Below are 20637 nucleotides of genomic sequence, written 5' to 3' on the forward strand. Positions count from 1 at the left end.
ACGATTACTGGAAATTTGACATAAATGTCAAAGTGATTAATTTAAAATTAAAATTAAAAGCATTAATTATAAAAAGTATTAGTTTGTCAAAGCTGTGTTATATATTTTTACCTTAAATATACAATACGTTTTAAATACTGAATTTAAGTTTTTTTAATGTTCCGTAATATCTAATTATAAATTAATATATTAATCTTACCGCCATCTATACGATAATTGTGAAAGTATCCGAAGTAAGAAATTCATATTTTATCAATAGAACGTCAAAATGATTAGCAAAATCTTAAAAAAATCGATTATAATTTAATTACTTTTTTGCGTTGTAAATATTAAGCGATAACAATTAAATAATAAATTTAAAAATTACCAGTGAAAGTTGATCAGTAATCCGCCAGGAGCGACACCAGCGAAGCTCACAGCGTATAGCTGTTCAATCATTTACAACTTATATGCAGCCAGATTAAACAAAATGGTTGAAATCAGAAATAACTTCAAAAATTTATGGGGATGTTACCAATCGAAATAGCTCACACTGTAGATAAGCTGTTACAAAATGGGAAAAACATACCGTTTCTAAACAAGACCATTCAATATGCGCAAAATCATTTAAAAACTAAAGGGTTTAAAACATCAGATTATGCTCTTGGCTCTGGTGCATAAAGTATTAGAACAAAAAAGTAATATTGTCTATCTATCGAAGCTTCTTTTTGTAATAATCCCCATTCAAGTGTAATAATCCTTAACCATAATAAGGGAGACAAAACCAAGTGATCCAATAATAGAGGCATCTCCCTACTTAATACAGCATACAAAATCCTAAAGAACATACTATTAACACGTTCGGAGCCCATCTTGAACAAGTGTCACTTGGCTGGTACCATGTACTTAAATCGTTCATTTAGTACCCACAGCGCTACTGACGCCACTTATGCGTCATGGGCGCCGAACGTGTTAAGTAGGCGAACACCACTTGTAGAAAATTTCATAGGGGAATACCAAGCCGGATTCAGAATAAATAGATTAACCATAGATCAGATTTTTACTCTAAGGCAGCTGCTTGAAAAGGATGGGAATTCAATAGAACTATTCATAATCTCTTCATAAATTTCCAACAAGCGCATGACAGCATTAAAAAGGGTCAGATGTGGAATGCAATGGCAGAACTTTCAGTTCCAAAAACCTTATCCAGCTCTTTAAGATAATGTGTAAATTAGAACTATTATTACTGTAGATACAGAGTACGGATAGGTAACAAACTCACAGAATTGTTTGAAATAAGCAGTGACATGAAACAAAGAAATGCGCTGTCACCTCTCCTTTTTAATATAATCAGAGAACAAACATGTTCTCTGATATAATCCTGGAGAAAGTAGTAAGAACAGCACAAATTAGAACAACAGAAGAATAAATGGACCAAAATTACTATTAATTAGCATACGCGGATGACATTGACAATGTAGGAAACAGTCACCAACGAGGAGACTTTCAATAAATTAGAGGGTAAAAAACTGGTCTAAGGGTCAATGAAGAGAAAACCAAATACATATACAGGGTGTCTAGAAACTCTACCGACAAACGAATACAGGAGATTCCTCAGATAATTTTTAAGACAATTTAACCCAATTCACTTAGTCCGAAAACGTTTCCTAAGGGAGCTAGAGCTATTTGAAGATGGCGTCTGGTAATTAGTTTTTCTTAAATACCTCCGGAACGCTTTTATTTAGAAAAACAAAAATTGGTATGCGTATTTATCTTCCAGAGATAAATCGATTCCATCTGTTGCAAATTTCTAGTACCGGTCTAGTAGGCATCCGTTTTGGGTAGGGCAACGGTTACTTTATCGCATACCTTTTTTGTCTTTAATTTTTAAGCATTTTTGACTCTGGCTTATTAAATTGTGAGGTATTCTTGTACTAAAAGGTAATCTTGTTTTAAGTCGATAGGATACACCGTTTTCTGGAAAAATCAATTTGAAAATTTTTCGTTTTTTAAATTAAAAAAAAAATTTCAAAAAAAACTATGTATGTATTTAGAAAACCGAAAACTTGTATGTTTAATTATCTTCCAGAGATGAATCGATTTCATTAATTTGCGAATTTCTAGTATCAGTCATATGCGTCGGTTTTGGATAGGTAGGTCAATGGTTATTTTATCACATAACTTTTTGTCTTTAACTTTTAAGCATTTTTGCACTAGATTATTAAATTATGAGGTATTCTAGTAGTAAAAGTTACTCTTGCTTTAAGTTGGTAAAATACACTGTTTTTTTTTTGAAAATTTCTTTCAATTTTTTTTTCAAATTCAAGAGATGAAAAATTTTCAAATCGATTTTTTTTAGAAAACGGTGTATCCTACCGACTTAAATCAAGAGTACCTTTTAGTACTAGCATACCTAGTGTGACCAACTAGTCCGAAAAATCCGGGACATGGCCCGAATTACAAAGTCATGTTCTGGCGTCCTGGACAAGGCTTCTGGGTCATCCAAATTTTCAACGATTTGTTAAAATTCTATTTTGAAATTTTGATTACGTTATTCTTTTATTTATTCACATCAAATTGAATTAGTTGATTTTCTAATTTTTCCTTTTTTGAGAACGAAGTTGAAATGTAATGACCTTTACAATCAATAAATTGTGGCTTAATCCCATCAAAAATAACATTGTCAACATAAAAATGTTAAATAATCACTAAAAAGTTCTATATTTAAAAAAAAATGGCCCGATTTTCATTAAAAACTCCCGGATTTCAGGTATTTTTTTCAGCCTTGTCCCGAATTCGACTGAATTGGAGTTGGTCACACTAAGCATACCGCATACCTCACAATTTAATAATCAAAAGTGAAAAATGTTTAAAATTTAAAGACAAAAAAGTTATGCGATAAAATAACCGTTACCCTACCCAAAACCGACGTCTATGACCGGTACTATAAATGAATGGAATCGATTTATCTATGGAAGATACATATGCGTACCAATTTTTGTTTTTCTAACTAGAAGCGTTCTGGGAGTATTTAAGAAAAACTAATTACAAGACGCCATTTTCAAAGAGCTCTAGCTGCCTTAGGAAGCATTTTTGGACTAGGTGAATTTGGTTAAATTGTCTTAAAATTACCTGAGGAATCTCCTGTCTTCGTTTGTCGATAGAGTTTCTGGACACCCTGTATACATATGTGCATTAACAGACAAAAGAGACGAGAAAGAGGGCAAAATGTTACAATAGACCCATATAATTTTGAAAGTGTGGAGAGTTTTAAATATCTCGGAGCAATAATCACTGCAGATAACGATATCACGGAAGAGATTAAAGGGAGAATTCAGGTAGTAAACAGATGTATGTATAGCCTTCACAACACTATTAAATCTAAGAGCCAAACACGAACATCAAATATCAGGATATACAAGACAGTGATTAGACTGGTGCTCATGTATGGGTGTGAGATGTGGTCGCTGAGAAAAGCAATGGAAAGAAAATTAAGATGTTTTAAAAAAATCCTCAGAAGAATCTCTGGACCTTATCACGACCAGAACAGTAATCAATACCGAATTAGAATACATGGCAATGTCAAACAGATTTATAGAACTAGCGACATAGTCCAAGAAATTAAATCCCAACATCTTAAGATGTGCAGGCCATGTTCATCACTCTCTAATAACTGCCTTGCCAAGATAATTTGGGAGGAAGCCCATCAGGAAGAAGGCCCATAGGATGTCCACGAATGCGATAGAAAAATAACATATGGTCACATTTAAGAACAATGGAGTTACCCACTGACCCAAGTATCGTGGAATGCCTCCTCTACACATCAGCAGACGCGTCCGCGGACAGCATCTGCGTATGCATCCGCAGATGTGTAGATGGGGTAATTTGATCATTTGTTGTTTATATATCATAGTCAAAGAGGCAGCGCTGAAAAATCTCTTTGAATTTACTAAAGCTAGATTTTTCACAGTTGATTACTGTGATTGTGTAGAGAAACATACTGCGGTCGGTCAAGCGAAACGTAGAACAGGGGTTACTGAGAGGGTATCAAAGTTGCTTTCCTACAAAGGTAATTAAATCCATTTACTAAGGCTGAAAATCAGTACACACATTCTAAATTAAATATAAATAAAAATTATTATAGTCGGTCAGCTGTATGACGGGACAGAGCCGGTCGGTCGGCCATAGTGAATGTACAGGGTTATTCACTATATTTTGACCCCATTGTAAATTGCTTTATTTACAGAATTAGAAAAAAATGTAAAATTCAAAAGTTATTCGATTTTTAAATTATGATTTTTTGACATATAATATATATCGTACTAGTGACGTCATCCATTTGGGCGTGATGACGTAATCGACTATTTTTTAAATGGGAATAGGGATCGAGTGCTAGTTCATTTGAAAGGTTATTCAATTGCCTATTCAGTAATATAACAAGCTCAAAATGCGAGCATTATCATAACGAAAACTTTGTTTATTTATGTATTTAAATTTATAATATGGAAAATTTCTATTATGAAAAGTTGTTTAGTATTAAATGCTACATTTTAATGTGCAATTATATCCTAATTTAAATATTGTGAACTATAAAGGTACTCTACTCTCGAACGAAATTCATATTTTTTGACATACCTCGAATAAAATTGATAAAATTTGATATATGATGATTGCATCTTAGATTTTAGACCATGCAGATCTTTTTATGAAGAACAACTTTTCTTCGTAAAATTAATAATAAAAGAGTTATGAATGAAAATGATATTGGTATCCGTAATTTGAGAAAAAATTTCAAATATTTTTTTATCTTTAGAAGAATGTACAAGTATTAATTGCATATTAGAACATAGTTTTTAACTCCAAACAACTTTTGGTAATAACACTTTTTAATATTGTGAAAAATAAAGAAACTGTAATCTTGATCGAACTTCATATTTTTTGACATACCTCGTATAATATAGATTTGATATCTAATAAAAATAAATAAATACAAAATAAACATTTTTCCTTGAAAATATTGAACTATAATTTAACATTACATTAACATAAATAAATAAAATTTGTTTATCTGACATTTCAGTTTTATGTTGAGGTTTAATTGCCTCAAACGAAAACAAAGTAGAGTTGACGTTTCTATGTCGTCGGAAGAAAATGACAATTTAAAGGAGGCTTGTGACGTCACAATGACGACTTCGAGGTCGGATATCTCGAAGATGGTTAGAGATAGCGAAATGCCGTTTTCAGATTTGGATTCAGAAGACAAAACTACATAGGAATCCATCGCTAGGTGGCCTCTAGATATTTCAGGAGCGGCAACGCAATAACACACACACTTTTGCGAATTTATAAACGAAGAGTTTTCGTTGATAAACATTAACATGATTAATTATACAGGGTGTCCAAAAAAAATTTTTTAATTAAATTAATTGTTTAATTATTAATTCAAAATTTTTTTTTGGAAACCCTGTATAAATAATGATCTTAATGTTTATAGTACTGTATAGAGAATTAAATAACCTTTCAAATGAGCTAGCACACGACCCCTATTCTCATTTTAAAAAATAGGCGATTACGTCATCACGCCCAGATGGATGACGTCACTAGTACGATATATATGTCAAAAATCATAATTTAAAAATCGAATAACTTTTGTATTTTACATTTTTTTATTTTGTACAATTCTGTAAATAAAGCAGTTTACAATGGGGTCGAAATATAGTGAATAACCCTGTGCATTCATTGGGGCCGACCGACCGGCTCTGTCCCGGCATACAGCTGACCGACTATAATAACTTTTATTTATATTCAATTTAGAATGTGTGTACTGATATTCAGCCTAAGTAAATGGATTTAATTTCCTTCGTAGGAAAGCAACTTTTATACCCTCTCAGTAACTCCTGTTCTACGTTTCCCTTGACCGACCGCAGTATGCTTCTCTACACAATCACAGTAATTAACTGTGAAAAAAACTAGCTTTAGTAAATTCAAAGAGATTTTTCAGCGATGCCTCTCCGTCTATCACGTCGGCGGACGCGTCTGCGAAATATCCGATTGTTGTCGGTTTTCCTAGCAAAGATCAAAGGGTTTCTGTGCGAACGCCCGATGCCTCTCCACTCAACTGACCTCTGACCTACAGAGTGTATGTGTACCTACAGATGTGTGGTCAGCTCGTGATGATACATCGGCAGATGCATCTGCGGACGCGTCTGCCGATGTGTAGAGGAGGCATAAGACTGTTCAAGATTGAAGTGAGGGTCCGTTCAAGTATTACGTAACCCAGATTGGGGGGAGGGGGGGTCAAAAATCTTCAAAAATCGCGTTACGTAATACTTGAACGCCCTCTGAGTTGTGCACTCAGCCAAGACCTACCCCTGGTTGTAGTGCTACGAGAAGAAGCTTTTTGTTGTTGTATTTAACAATATTATACAGAATATTAGTAAAAAATAATAGTTCTATTGGATTAATAGTAATATTCACTCACCTGACCCAATAAAGTTGACGATTTTGTCATGATTATGCGACACGTGCGTGTATCCTTCGGGAGCTACGAACCTCGCTACGAAATTGTTGCAAACGTCATCTTGCAATAACTGTTCGTTCACGTCGAATCCGAACACCAGACCCGTAACTTCCTTATTTCCTATACCGCTCAGAATCACCACGGGAGGCGGCCGCTCGTCCTCCCCGCCCCCCTCACCCTTACTACTATTGCTATCGCTCACCATTGTTCGATCACTTATATCACAGTCTACTTTATTTTTGTTGCTAGGTAGTGATGTCACAACTTCAGTGCATGTTTGAGTTGATTCCGATTGAGTGACGGGATGGGGGTGGTTCGTGCGGGGGATGTGTTGTTGAGTGTTGACGACGATCGGGGAAGGTATATGTTGTGGTGGCTGTTGTTGCTGTTGCTGTGGATGGCAGTTCATGAAATGCATTTTCTCAATAGTCTGGACGTCGGGAATATTCGGGGGCAACATCTGAGCGTTGTACTGGATTGATTCTTTTTCATTTGAATGGAGTATCTGAAAAACATTTTTAAAGTTTCATAAATTACTGTATCATGATATCCACATAGTTATCGAAATAACTAGAGCAACACTTAATTTTTGTTACTAGTATTGTGTAGTAATAAATGTACATTTAATTCAAGAAGGTGAAAAGCTCTTTAGTCTAGGCGCCAAATAGAGGTCACCGCGTCCTTTTCAATTCTGATGGACAAACTCAACGGTTTCTTATGGATTTTTGGATGCTGATTACGAATTTCGAGGGTAGATTTCGATCAGACTGGTCAAAAAATTGTTATAAACAATTTAATTGTTTATAAGGCTCTGCCTCATATGTAAACTAAAAGAGATAAAAAAATGTTTCAAATCAAATTTGTTCCTTAATAAAAAACGAAGAAAAAAACGTTTACTAAACTTAAATCCAACAATTATAACTCAAGATATTGTAAAATTAGTGCACAATACAAATTGCAAATAAGTATTTTTCGAAGCTTTATTGATTGTAACTCGGCTTCTACGAATGCAAATGAGCCTTAGAAGACCTCATTTTAAAGCTTAATTAATAGGCTTCCAAAGTTTGTTAAATTACTTTATCTTCATTTGTTTTATAGTTATACCCGTTGAAGTTATAATTTTCTTTAAAAAATAATACATTAATTTGTTTATAAGAGTTTCAAGCAAATTTGAGCTTTAACATTTATATTTTATTTAACAATAATGATAGAACTCAAAAGGAACAATTTGATCTTATGAAAATGTTCGTTAGTTTATTTTTGGCCAAGATATCGATATTTTGGCTACGAATTTCGTCACTTACTTGACTGTGAGCCGATCCTGTGCCTTATAGCGCGTCATTAAAATATCGATATCTTGGCCAAAAATACACTTACGAACATTTTCATAAGCGCAAATCATTAAGTTATTTTTGAGTTCTTCTATCATTATTGATAATTAAAGTATTATTGGTTATAGCTCAAATTTGTTTGAAACCTTTATAAACAAATTAATGTATATTTTTTTAAGAAAATTGTAACTTCAAACGGGTATAACTTTAAAACAAATAAAGATAAGAGTAATTTAACAAACTTTGTTGGGAAGCCTATTAATTAAGATTTAAAATGAGATCTTCCAAGGCTCATTTGCATTCGTAGAAGCCGAGTTACGATCGATAAAGCTAAACGAATTTCGTCACTTACTTGACTGTGAGCCGATCTTGAGCCTCATAGTGCGCCATTAAAATATCGATATCTTGGCCAAAAATACACTTACGAACATTTTCATAAGCTGAAATTATTCCTTTTGAGTTCTTCTATCATTATTGTTAATGAAAGTATAATTGTTTATAGCTCAAATTTGTTTGAAATCCTTATAAACAAATTAATGTACAATTTTTTAAAGAAAATTATAACTTCAAACGCGTATAACTTTAAAACAAATAAAGATAAAGTAATTTAACAAACTTTGTTTGGAAGCCTATTAAATAAGCTTTAAAATGAGATCTTCTAAGGCTCATTTTAATTCGTAGAAGTCGAGTTACGATCGATAAAGCTTCGAAAAATACTTTTTTTACAATTTGTATTGTGCACTAATTTTACAATATCTTGAATTTTAATTGTTGGATTTAAGTTTAGTAAACATTTTTTTATCTCTTTTAGTTTACGAACCAGAGCCTTATAAACAATTAAATTGTTTATAACAATTTTTTGACCACTCGGATCGAAATCCACCCTCGAAATTCGTAATCAGCAGCCAAAAATCCATAAGAAACCGTTGAGTTTGTCCATCAGAATTGAAAAGGACACGGTGACCCCTCTGGCGTCTAGACTACTTGGTTCAGCACCTGGTATTGAAACAGACAAATTCATAAGTTCAATGCATGTCCATAAAATATTTGGGAGCAAATGTCAATCAATAGCCAGTGTAACCCAAAAAAAGAAATCCTGTCAAGAATCGAACTAGTGAGGAAAACACTAATCAACATGAAAACATTTTTTAAAAAATCAGACCTTAGTCTGGAGCTCAGAATCCGAATGATCGGATTTTATGTGTTTTCTGTCTTGCTGTATGACTGAGAAAGTTGGACAATGGACTCTCAAACAGAAATGAGAATATATGACTTTGAGATGTATATAAAGTGATGAGCGCGCTAATAACCGGCAAAATAGCTTGAAAGATAATACACTGCGAAACAAAAAAAATTAAACTAGTGGAGGTGGAAATTATCGTTATAAACGTATAAATTAACATTACATTACATAGTTTCCCACTTCATTCATCCATGAAGTAACTGACATTTAAAAGGACCCCGCAGAAACCTTATGGGAAATGGCTCTCTGTCAAATGCTCTGAGACTTTGGGTTCTGGTAGTCCTTGATGTGTAGAACAAAAGACCCAATGGGCGCGTAGCTCCAAAAAGTCATGGTTTTATGTATAAGCCTCTGAGGTTATAGGTAAAGTAAGGACGTTTGAGTTGGAATAAATTCATTTCCTCGAGAATGGACGACTCTGGAGATAAATTACTCTGGTCGATTTTTATTTTTAAATTATAATTTTTTGGCATGTATATCATACTAGTGACGTCATCCATCTGGGCGTGATCGATGATTTTTTTAAATAAGAATAGGTGGTGTGATAGCTCATTTGAAACGTTATTAAATTCTCTATTCAATAATATAAACTTCAACAATATTATTTATACAGGGTGCCCAAAAATTTTTTTGAATTAAATTAATTGAGACAAAAAGAAGAATGTATATAATTTATTTAATTCGAAATACATTTTACTGTTGTCCGAAACCAGGAAACAATGTTTATTTGATAAATAAATATTGTTTTTCGCTTAAATTCAATAATAAAGCTGCCACCCATATGCCTCTTAGCAGTTTGAACATTTAATTTAAACGGAACGGGTCGTGTGATAGTTTACTTAAAAGGTTATTTAATTCTCTATTCACTAATATAAACATTAACATAATTATTTATACAGGGTGCCCAACATATTCTTTGAATTCAATTAATTGAGACAAAAAGAAGAATGTATATAATTTATTTAATTCGAAATACATTTTACTGCTGTCAGAAAACAGAAAAAATGTTAATTTGAAAAATAAACATTGCTTCTCGCTTAAATTAAATCTTTAATAGGCAGCTTTAATACTGAATTTAAGCGAAAAACTATATTTAATTCTCAAATAAACATTTTTTTCCTGTTTTCTGACAACAGTAAAACGTATTTTGAATTAAATAAATTTTGTACATTTTTCTTTTTGTCTTAACTATTTTAATTAAAAAAATGTTTTTTTGAACGGCTTGTATAAATAATTAGATTAATGTTTATATTAGTGAAGAGAGAATTGAATACCCTTTCAAATGAGCTATCACATGACCCCCATTCTGATTTAAAAAAATCATTGATTACGTCATCGCGCCCAGATGCATGACGTCACTAGTATGATATATATGCCAAAAAATCTGAATCTCAAAATAAAAATCGACCCGTTATTTATCAAATAAACATAGTTTCCTGGTTTCGGACAACAGTAAGATGTATTTCGAATTAAATAAATGATATACATTCTTTTTGTCTCAATTATATTTAATTAAAAAAAAATTTTGGGCACCCTGTATAAATAATATTATTAATGTTTATATTATTGAATAGAGAATTTAATAACCTTTCAAATGAGCTATCACACGACCCCTATTTTTATTTAAGAAAAATCATCGATTGCGTCATCACGCCCAGATGGATGACGTCACTAGTATGATATACATGCCAAAAAATTATAATTTAAAAATAAAAATCAACCTGATTTGTAATTTGTCTCCAGAGTCGCCCATTCTCGAGGAAATGAATTTATCGAGATGCTTATATCTTAAAACCACGATTTTTGGAGCTACGCGCCCATTGAGTCTTTTGTTCTACACATCAAGGACTACCAGAACCCAAAGTTTCAGAGCATTTGACAGAGAGCCATTTCCCCATAAGGTTTCTGCGGTGTCCTTTGATGCTATTGAGGCATTCTGAGAATTTCTTTGGCTGATCAGATCACTAGTGTGGAAGATCTTGGTACAGATGATCAGATCACTAACATGTCTAACATCCAGAATGCATAGGCAGTCCAAGAAGAAGGATGGCAACATAGTTTTAAGTTTGATTAAATGAATAAAAAAATGTACATATTGTTGTGGATACCACAACTCTCCATAAGCTACGGATAGTGATGTAAGAAGAGAATATTCTCGGCCAGAAAATTCTCGGTGAGAAGTATATTTTTTGCATCCCAAACATTATTATCTAAAACGCCTATGAAATGCTTTTTCACTTTGGCCCGCCGGGGAATCACGCGCACGCGATTTTAGACCAAATCCCCGAAAATCGAAGTAGCCGGGGCTGGGGAATCCCATGAACAACTAGCTAGGGTGTTAACAGTGAGTGTCAGTATTTATTGTTTTGGTCCTGTTGCTGTATTAACGTGCAAATATTTAGAATGGATCGAAGTAAAGCAAAATTGACTACAAAACCTAAAAGTAATATATGGAATTACTTTAAAATTAAAAGTGTACAAGGTAAAACAATGTACTTTTGCAAATTTTGTGATAGTCAATACGTGAAATATGCAACAAGAATGACAAGACATTTAGAATATATATAATCGGTTCATAACGTTCTAGGACGTCTTCCGATTCCCAATCGCCATTGCTCTCGATAGTTGCACATGTCTTCGTTCAAGCCTCTTTCTCTGATTTCCCTATAGATTCCTTCTATCCAGCTTTTCCTAGGTCTTCCTCTTTTCCGCCGTCCTTTTGGTGCCCATCGTAACACTTGCTTGGGTAATCTGTCGTCTTCCATACGTTGTACGTGGCCAAACCATCTTAGTTGCTTTGTTTTTATATCGTCCATTATTGTATGCTTTACATCCATTATCTCCAATATATTTGTATTTCTGATTTTTTGTATTCTTGATATACCAGCAGATCTTCTCCAGAAGTCCATTTTAGTTGTTCTGAGCATATTTTCGGATTTTTCTTTAAGTGGCCAAACTTCGCTGCTCTATGTTCTAATGCTCTTAACAATGCTGTTATAGATGTTATGTTTATTTTCTTTGGAGATACTTTGGTCCCATAGGATTTTGTTCAATAATGCGATAGCTTTCCTTCCTTGTGTGCACCTTTCTTGGATATTCTTGTCCAATGTTCCATCTTGTGTAATTTTAAGACCCAAGTATTTATATTCCTGACAGTGATTAATAGTTATTTCATTTACCAACGCTAGATCCTGCTGTATACCTCCAACGCACATATATTCCAAGACATTTAGTAAACTGTGTTAAATGCCCAGTGGGAGCGAGACAATTATTTGAAAAGGATCAACAAAAAAGTTCATCAACTGCTTTTCAGCCAACACAGTTAGGTGGTTCGTTTCCAACAGCTACGGATGACATCAATGACAACTTTATATGTATTAAGAATATTTATCTATAAGGGGTAGTTCCCTAGGTTGGCTGTATACCATATAGTTAAAAAACTCTAACATGAAGTAAAAACCACTTCTATGTAATTGGTATATTTATTAAAAGTTTTAAAAAATCCCAATGGTTTGAATAAAATATGTCCAATTTAGAACGTTTTCGGACATATCAGTCCATCATCAGTGAATTCAAATACTTGCTAAATAGCCCCAGAACCAAACAATGGTTGAAATTATAATTCAATCTACAATATGTTGAAGTAATATTGATCAGGCTACACGCCGATGTTAAAAGATATAACCTCCGGGAACATGGTGAAACTCTATCAAGAAACTCTAATCACCATGTTCCCGGAGATTATATCTTTTAACATCGGCGTTTAGCCTGATCAATATTATTTCAACATAATGTAGATTGAATTATAATTTCAACCATTGTTTGGTTCTGGGGCTATTTAGCAAGTATTTTAATTCACTGATGATGGACTGATAGGTCCGAAAACGTTCTGAATTGGACATATTTTATTCAATCCATTGGGATTTTTTAGAATTTTTAATAAATATACCTATTACATAGAAGTGGTTTTTATGAGTTATTATATCTATGACTGATCCATTTATTGATCAGTGATCTTTTATCATTTTCTCAACCTTTGATCATTTTTGAACATTATTTTTATTGAATTGATAGTATGTGATGCTTGTACAACACAATTGTTGCTAAGTAAATGCATATGGGCGTGCCAGACAAAACAGTTTAGTACTTAAAGACGTTATAAACAAGTAATGTGCAGTAAACAAGACTACTTACCGACAAATCGTTTTGTATATCATTATGAACAACACCTATAGAGTTTTGCATAACACCACTTTTCACATTAAGATTGCTATTGTTATTGTTAAATGTACCTCTGGAGGGGGCGCTTCTCGTACTCGGTGACGCGTTTCTCACTTTACCACTCACCGTACTGTTTTTAACATTCGTCTTCTCCACATTTAATACTTTATTATTATTATTATTAACGGGAAAACTTTTCGTATTATTAACGTCCGAACCGACGGCGTGAAATCCTTTAGCTGCGTTGTCTGTCGGCATTGCAGGAAATGATTTTGTATCGTTGACATCTGGTGGATATTGCCTGGTGTTTTCGGTGTATTGTAAGACAGGAAATATTGGTACGTGTGGTTCGCTGACGACCGGAGGGCTCTTGAGGACAACTTCGGCGGACATTGCTGGGAAATTTCTGGCGTCGTTGAAATCGGGTGGTTGGGCACTTTTCGGAAAATCGGTAGGTATGGCAGGGAGAGTTCTAGAACTGTGGACCTCTGGGGATTTTATGTTATTGTTAGTCACTGACGGAGAAGTTTTGTTAACGTTAGTAATATTTATATTGGATTTTTCCTTCTTAGGATTTGATTCAGTCTCGGGTTTGGGTGATCTGTCCTTGTTTGGCACTTTCTCGGGTTTTTCAGGAGTAGTTTTCTTCTCTTTACCTTTCTCAGTATTCTTGGCTATGTCTGCATACGATATAGGCACATTTATACCGTCGATGGGTAAAGAATGAACGGAATCTGCGTCCGAAGTGTCCGACTTTTCACTCTGAGGCACAGAAGAGGCAGATTTTCCACGGAAGTCCGGAGAAGGAACACGATTGGAGTGTTGTCTGGCGTGGTTTTCGCACGTAGAATTTTGGGCCCTGCTGCCACTGCTGATGCTGTTGCGACGCTTTTTGCTCTTCTTTTTCGTCTTAGTGACGACCCAATTTTCAGCCGTTTCAAGGTTCTCAGTGGAGACGTTACTCGACAAAATTTGGAAAGATGGCGCCTAAAATGGAATAACCATTATTATTGTAACTGTTCTATGAAAATTTTGAAATATTAAATATAGTATGAAGTATGCATGCGCCTCTCCTTTATCGAGAACAAGGTATCATACGTAATTGGCATCTCGTCCTAAGCAATACGCCCTCTGGTGGCTATTGCAGTAACCGAACTAAAAGCCATTATTTATTTACCTTGAAGGCATATTGTCATTGGAGACTGTTTGTTTAATCACGTTTAATTGTTGCTGTATGTTACTTCATGACTAAACTGTAACATATTACTGTCACTTCATGACTTAAAAATAAAACATTAACAATAATAATTACAATCTTTGCTGTACACTAACCTGAGATATTTTTTTCTTATAAAGTTCACTAAAATAAAACTTGTAACTAACAAAATTATCTATTAATCAATAAGAATAAACGATAGTCACACAAAATATAATTAAATTAATAAAAACACAGATAAACCAACAAAACTAACTCAAAATCACACAAAACTAATGCAACATACAATATGTCAACAATTACAATGGCTCTTAGCTCGGTTCAATTTGATACCACATTGGCGCTGCGATCTTAATCCGAATCGTCAATTGTCTTCACAGAAATATTTGTTTGTGTAAACCTCAGCAAAACATAGATGCAAGACCATAACCCAGAAATAAATATAATTGAACATTTTTGTTCAATGAGGACAACTAAATGAGAATAAAAATGAAATCTTTAAAAAAATGTGTTCAAGTTTTGTCTTCTGAGAAAACGGTATTTCTACCCTTCTGATGATCCGAACTTCCTAACAAGCTAGTTACCAACATCACAACAGTCTATTTTAGCGTTCATAACGTATACATCATCACATCATTTAAATAAAAAAGACTTTTGATAAATAACAGAAATAGCGACACATAACAAAAACGAAAATTCATACATACGTAGAGCTTTGTGCTTAAATCCTGTTCCCATATTACTGCTTGCCAAAATATTGACCACAGTAGGGATAAATTTCACATATATTCCACCTTGCTTTCTCTTTTTACAATAAATTGAGCATAAATTACACCTTAAGAGGAAACAGTTGCGATCAACAGGTAGCGAAAACGCGTTCCAAGATTGCGGCTGTAATTTTGAATATTTTTTCGAGATATTTGGCACACGTATTCGTAATATAATAAAGAATGGCGGTACAGAGCCCAATTTGAAAAATATATTAATATGTGGAAATTACTCTGTAATTAAATACAATATTAAAAAAACGAGCCTGCACCGCCATTAAGAAGAACAAAAAAATACACATTCTTCAAATAAACTTTTTTATCCGATGCCTAGATTTTGTGGCATTTTGGAACTACTAAAATTTATTATTTCATTAGTAGTTCCAAAATGACACAAAATCTAGGCATCGGATAAAAAAGTTTATTTGAAGAAAGTGTATTTTTTTGTTCTTCTTAATGGCGGTACAGGCTCGTTTTTTTAATATTGTATTTAATTACAGAGTAATTTCCACATATTAATATATTTTTCAAATTGGGCTCTGTACCGCCATTCTTTATTATATTACGAATATGTGTGCCAAATATCTCGAAAAAATATTCAAAATTACAGCCGCAATCTCGGAACGCGTTTTTGCTACCTGTTGATCGCTACTGTTTCCTCTTAATACATCACCGAGATTTTATATCATACATTGCACAATAAAATGTTTTAAAATGTTATACAGCTTGCATATAAACACTGATGCAGAACTTTTAGGACCACATTTTAATAACTGCTCTTCAGTTTTACTTAGATTTTACTCTCAATTTTTTTACACCTTTATAAGATTCTTTTCTGCTTTCTTTCCTTTTTTTTAGACAGTCCACACTTTTCTTCATTGTCTACTCTCTGTTTAACAATATTTTAGGTACCATTTTTTCATTCATCTTTTCTAAATGTGTCAACCATCTCAAAGTTGCTGCTTTAGTTACTTAGGCCTACTTACAAAAAAAAAAAAAATCTAATAATAAATCATGTTATCTTTGATCTACGGTTCTAAACGATAAACGACCAACGACAAGTCCATAAGTGTGTAAATGCGATGCTTACAGTTACCTTTTTGGTCCAAAATATTCCCACACAAAGATACAGGATGTGCCAAAAGAAGCAAGACGAAAACATCAAATAGAAAAAATGAAAACATGTGTTCAATATTTTTCAAAAAGCTATCGAATGACTCACCAAACACGACCTCCAGCTTCACCCTCTAAGGGGCAACATTAAAATCTTAGATAGGAACCCCCATTTTTTGTTGCAGAATTGGATTCAATAAGTAACTTTTATTAGGAACATTTTTTCGAATTGTTGATAGATGGAGCTTTCAAACAGAATGATTTATGAAAATGAAATTGTAGAAAAGAAAAAACATGATATCGTAGAAAAATTACGGAAGCAGTTTAATATCTCGAGAAATACATTTCTAAAGGAAAAACCAAAAGCAGCATAGGGAACCCCCATTTTTTGTTGCAGAGTTGGATTCAATAAGTAACTTTTATTAGGAACATTTTTTCGAATTGTTGATAGATGGAGCTTTCAAACAGAATGATTTATGAAAATAAAATTGTAGAAAAGAAAAAACATGATATCATAGAAAAATTATGGAAGCAGTTTAATATCTCGAGAAATACATTTCTAAAGGAAAAACCAAAAGCAGCATAGGGAACTCCCATTTTTTGTTGCAGAGTTGGATTCAATAAGTAACTTTTATTAGGAACATTTTTTCGAATTGTTGATAGATGGAGCTTTCAAACAGAATTATTTATGAAAATTAAATTGTAGAAAAGAAAATAACACGATATCGTAGAAAAATTATGGAAGCAGTTTAATATCTCAAGAAATACATTTCTAAAGGAAAAACCAAAAGCAGGATATTAAGTTTTTTCCAAAATTTATCGAATGACACCAAACACAACCCTACTCCTATTACTCTGCGCTAATTAGCAAAATACAAGGAAAAGTTATTTACCAGCAATTTTATTGCTGGAATCGAATCTTATGATTGTATATATTAATAATATAGGTATGCAAAGTCCGCAGATAGTGTGCTACTTTTTTTATAAACAAAATGGCACCCGAAAATCGTGTTTTTTTCAATTTTTGCTCTATAACTCCCAAAGATTTTAACTTTACCCCAAAAACACACAAATAAAAATTCACCGTAATTAAATTCTGCATAGAGACGTGTTTTTCCCGATTTAGTTCGACGAAAATTTTCCCCGGAAAATGCTGGTTTTTCCAACAAAATCTTTAATTTTCAACTAAAATTTTAGATAAGTAATTGTTTATCAATAATTAAATAACTTGGTAATATAAAATCTCTTTTCGTATAGATTATAATTCCAGAAGCCGATCGAAATTGAATGAACAGTTTAGCAACAATTGAATTGTTAATTAAAAATTTACGGTCGTTATAATAACCAAAATAATTATGACACATAAGAATAACTATGATTTTTGTATAAAAAGACACTGTACCTATCTAATACACTTTACAGAATTGAAACTGGACTATTTAAGCGGCCTCAGGAATATTTTAAAATTATAAACAATTTTTTGGCTGATAAACAAATAGAATATCTTGGGAAATATTAAATTAAATTAAATCATGAAAACGGTATTAGAAAAAAATGGCAGGATGCTTATGCCGGTCAACTTTGACCGATTGTATCTCAGGAACCACTCATCACAATTAAACGTTTTTTCTTTTAAAAGAAGCGTCGTGTCGCTTTTTTTCCAATACCGTTTTCATGATTTAATTTAATTTAATCTTTCCCGAGATCTTTGTTTATAAGCCAAAAAATTGTTTGTAATTTTAAAATATTCGTGAAGCCGCTTAAATAGTCCAATTTTAATTCTGTAAAATGCATTAGATAGGTACAGTGTCTTTTTATACAAAAATCATAGTTATGTACCATAATTATTGTGGTTATTATAGCGACCGTAAATTTTTAATTAACAATTCAATTGTTGCTAAACTGTTCATTAAATTTTCATCGGCTTCTCGAATTATAATCTATACGAAAAGAGATTTTATATTACCAAGTTATTTAATTATTGATAAACAATTACTTATCTAAAATTTTAGTTGAAAATTAAAGATTTTGTTGGAAAAACCCGCATTTTCCGGGGAACATTTTTGTCGAAGTAAATCGGGAAAAACACGTCTCTATGAAGAATTTAATTACGGTGAATTTTTATTTGGGTGTTTTTGGTGTAAAGTTAAAATCTTTGGAGTTATAGAGCAAAAATTGATAAAAACTCGATTTTGTGGGCGCTATTTCATTTATAAAAAAAGTAGCACACTATCTGCGGACTTTGCATACCTATAATATAATATATACAATCATAAGATTCGATTCCAGCAATAAAATTGATGGTAAATAACTTTTCCCAAAAATGGTCTATTCTCCGATAATCTGCCCAGACTATATCCCCTGAAGTTGGTTTGAGAGGCTACTGTGCAATCTTTTCTCTGTGATTCTTCTGAACAACTCAACAAGTCTTATCTGATTTTTTCGATTAGCAATAGATGGCGCTGTAATAGGGCTTTTCATTCAGTCATTTGTTTCGAGCTTCTGTCATGTGTCACATAATATTAATATGTGTATCTACATCATACGTTATTGGTATATACCTTGACACAAACCAAAGACGTATGACGTAGATATATTAATATTATGTGACACATGACAGAAGCTCGAAACAAGTGACAATCGATGAAAAGCCCTATAGCAGAAAAACAAGTACAGATTAGAAGTATGTAAAATAATTTGGTACTGAATAGTATTTTGTGTTTGATGTTATTCGATAGATTTTTCAAAAATATTAAACACGCGGGTTTTGGTTTTTCATTTACCAGTGCATTTCTGAAGATATTAGACTGTTTCCATAATTTTCCTAGGGTATCAATGTAAACGTTTTTTTCAATTATAGCGCCATCTATCAACAATTCAAAAAATGTCCTAAATAAAAGTTACTTATTTTTGCATAAGGAATCCAGATCTGCAATAAAAAAATTAGGGTTCCTATTCCGGATTTCAAAGTTGCCTTCTGGGAGTTGTGTTTGGTATTATTCAATAGATTTTTGAAAAATATTAAACACATGTTTTTCAGTTTTTTGATCCGATATAAATTTCGCGAAATATTTGACCGGCCCGCTCTTTTGTCACACCTACTATACTATAACATCAAGACTAGGATCTCAATCTTAAACTCGAATTCAAAAAAAAAAAAAAAAATAATTCCTTACCTCAACATTTCCCCACGATCTTCTTTCCTTTGGTCTATCGCTTTGGTACTTGTTCCCTCTCAAAACCACTTTATTCTCATCATCATTTTCAGGAGCAGCAAAGGTGAAATCGTCCAATTTGGCAGTCGATATCTCACCTAACGAATTACTCTTCTTTATTTCAGACCTAGATTCTTTTCCTTTCGACGAATGAGCGCGCTGCTTTTTACAGCTACCACTGCTTCCTAAAACGATACACAAAAATAAAATATACAGATATTTAATAGAGTATTAATACGCCAGTGAATAAGTCTTACTTATTGACTGACGTATTAATACTCAGGGAAAGAGACCGGTTGGAAAGCCAAGAAAGCTCTGGGAAGACATGGTAAGCAGCGATGCACAAACACTTTTAGGAGTCCGTGTATGGAGAAGAGCAGCCACAGACAAACAAGGGCGGAGGCAAAAGATAAAGTAGGCCAAGGCTCAATTTGAGCTGTAGTGCCGTAGAAGAAGAAGAATAAGTCCCAGGCCTGACCATGAGATGGCGACTTAGTCCAGAAAGCCACTGCGCATCCGATAGGAAAAATATTCCGATTCGGATTTTTTGCACAATCTTACTCAAAAAGGACCACTTTTAACAAATTTGCATGTTGCCAGGACCAAAAGTAGGTCAAAAATTTTTTAAACGTTTTTTTTTGTTTTTTTCCTAAAATTATTTTTATTGCATGGAACAAAGTTTTTTTAGGTTTTTTGGATCATTCCATACAGAAAAGGTCTTTAGTGACTTTTCTCTAAAGTTGATAGTTTTTGACATATTATAAGCGATTAAAAATTGAAAAATTGCGAAATCGGTCATTTTTAACCTTCAAAAACTATGTGAAAAACTTAAAATTTGAATGTTGCCAAGGTAGGTAGATATTCTTTAAACATCGATTGATGAAATCCCGAGTTTTTTGCAATACAGTATTCAAAACTCCTTTGTTTTTTAATTTCTAATCACGCGTGCGCGACACTATTTTCCACCGTTGCATGTGTATATAGTCCAGGAACCGAAGATTTTCACCTCGCAATTTTTACAGAATGGATCGA

The 20637-nt window shown here is 33.1% G+C and overlaps 1 protein-coding gene across 2 annotated transcripts in view; it reads right to left on the minus strand.

The window, feature by feature from the left end:
• LOC114338519 (CAR1 transcription factor) overlaps positions 1-20637 on the minus strand; it is a 262177-nt gene that overhangs the window by 21826 nt on the left and 219714 nt on the right. For both annotated transcript variants that reach the window (XM_028289119.2, XM_028289120.2), the window contains 3 exons: positions 19567-19790; positions 13268-14281; positions 6461-7004 (listed from right to left, as the gene is read on the minus strand). In XM_028289119.2, the coding sequence (XP_028144920.1) occupies positions 6461-7004; positions 13268-14281; positions 19567-19790 (1782 nt within the window). The remainder of the gene's footprint in view (positions 1-6460; positions 7005-13267; positions 14282-19566; positions 19791-20637) is intronic.

Source organism: Diabrotica virgifera, chromosome 3, assembly GCF_917563875.1.
Source record: "Diabrotica virgifera virgifera chromosome 3, PGI_DIABVI_V3a".
NCBI lineage: Eukaryota > Metazoa > Arthropoda > Insecta > Coleoptera > Chrysomelidae > Diabrotica > Diabrotica virgifera.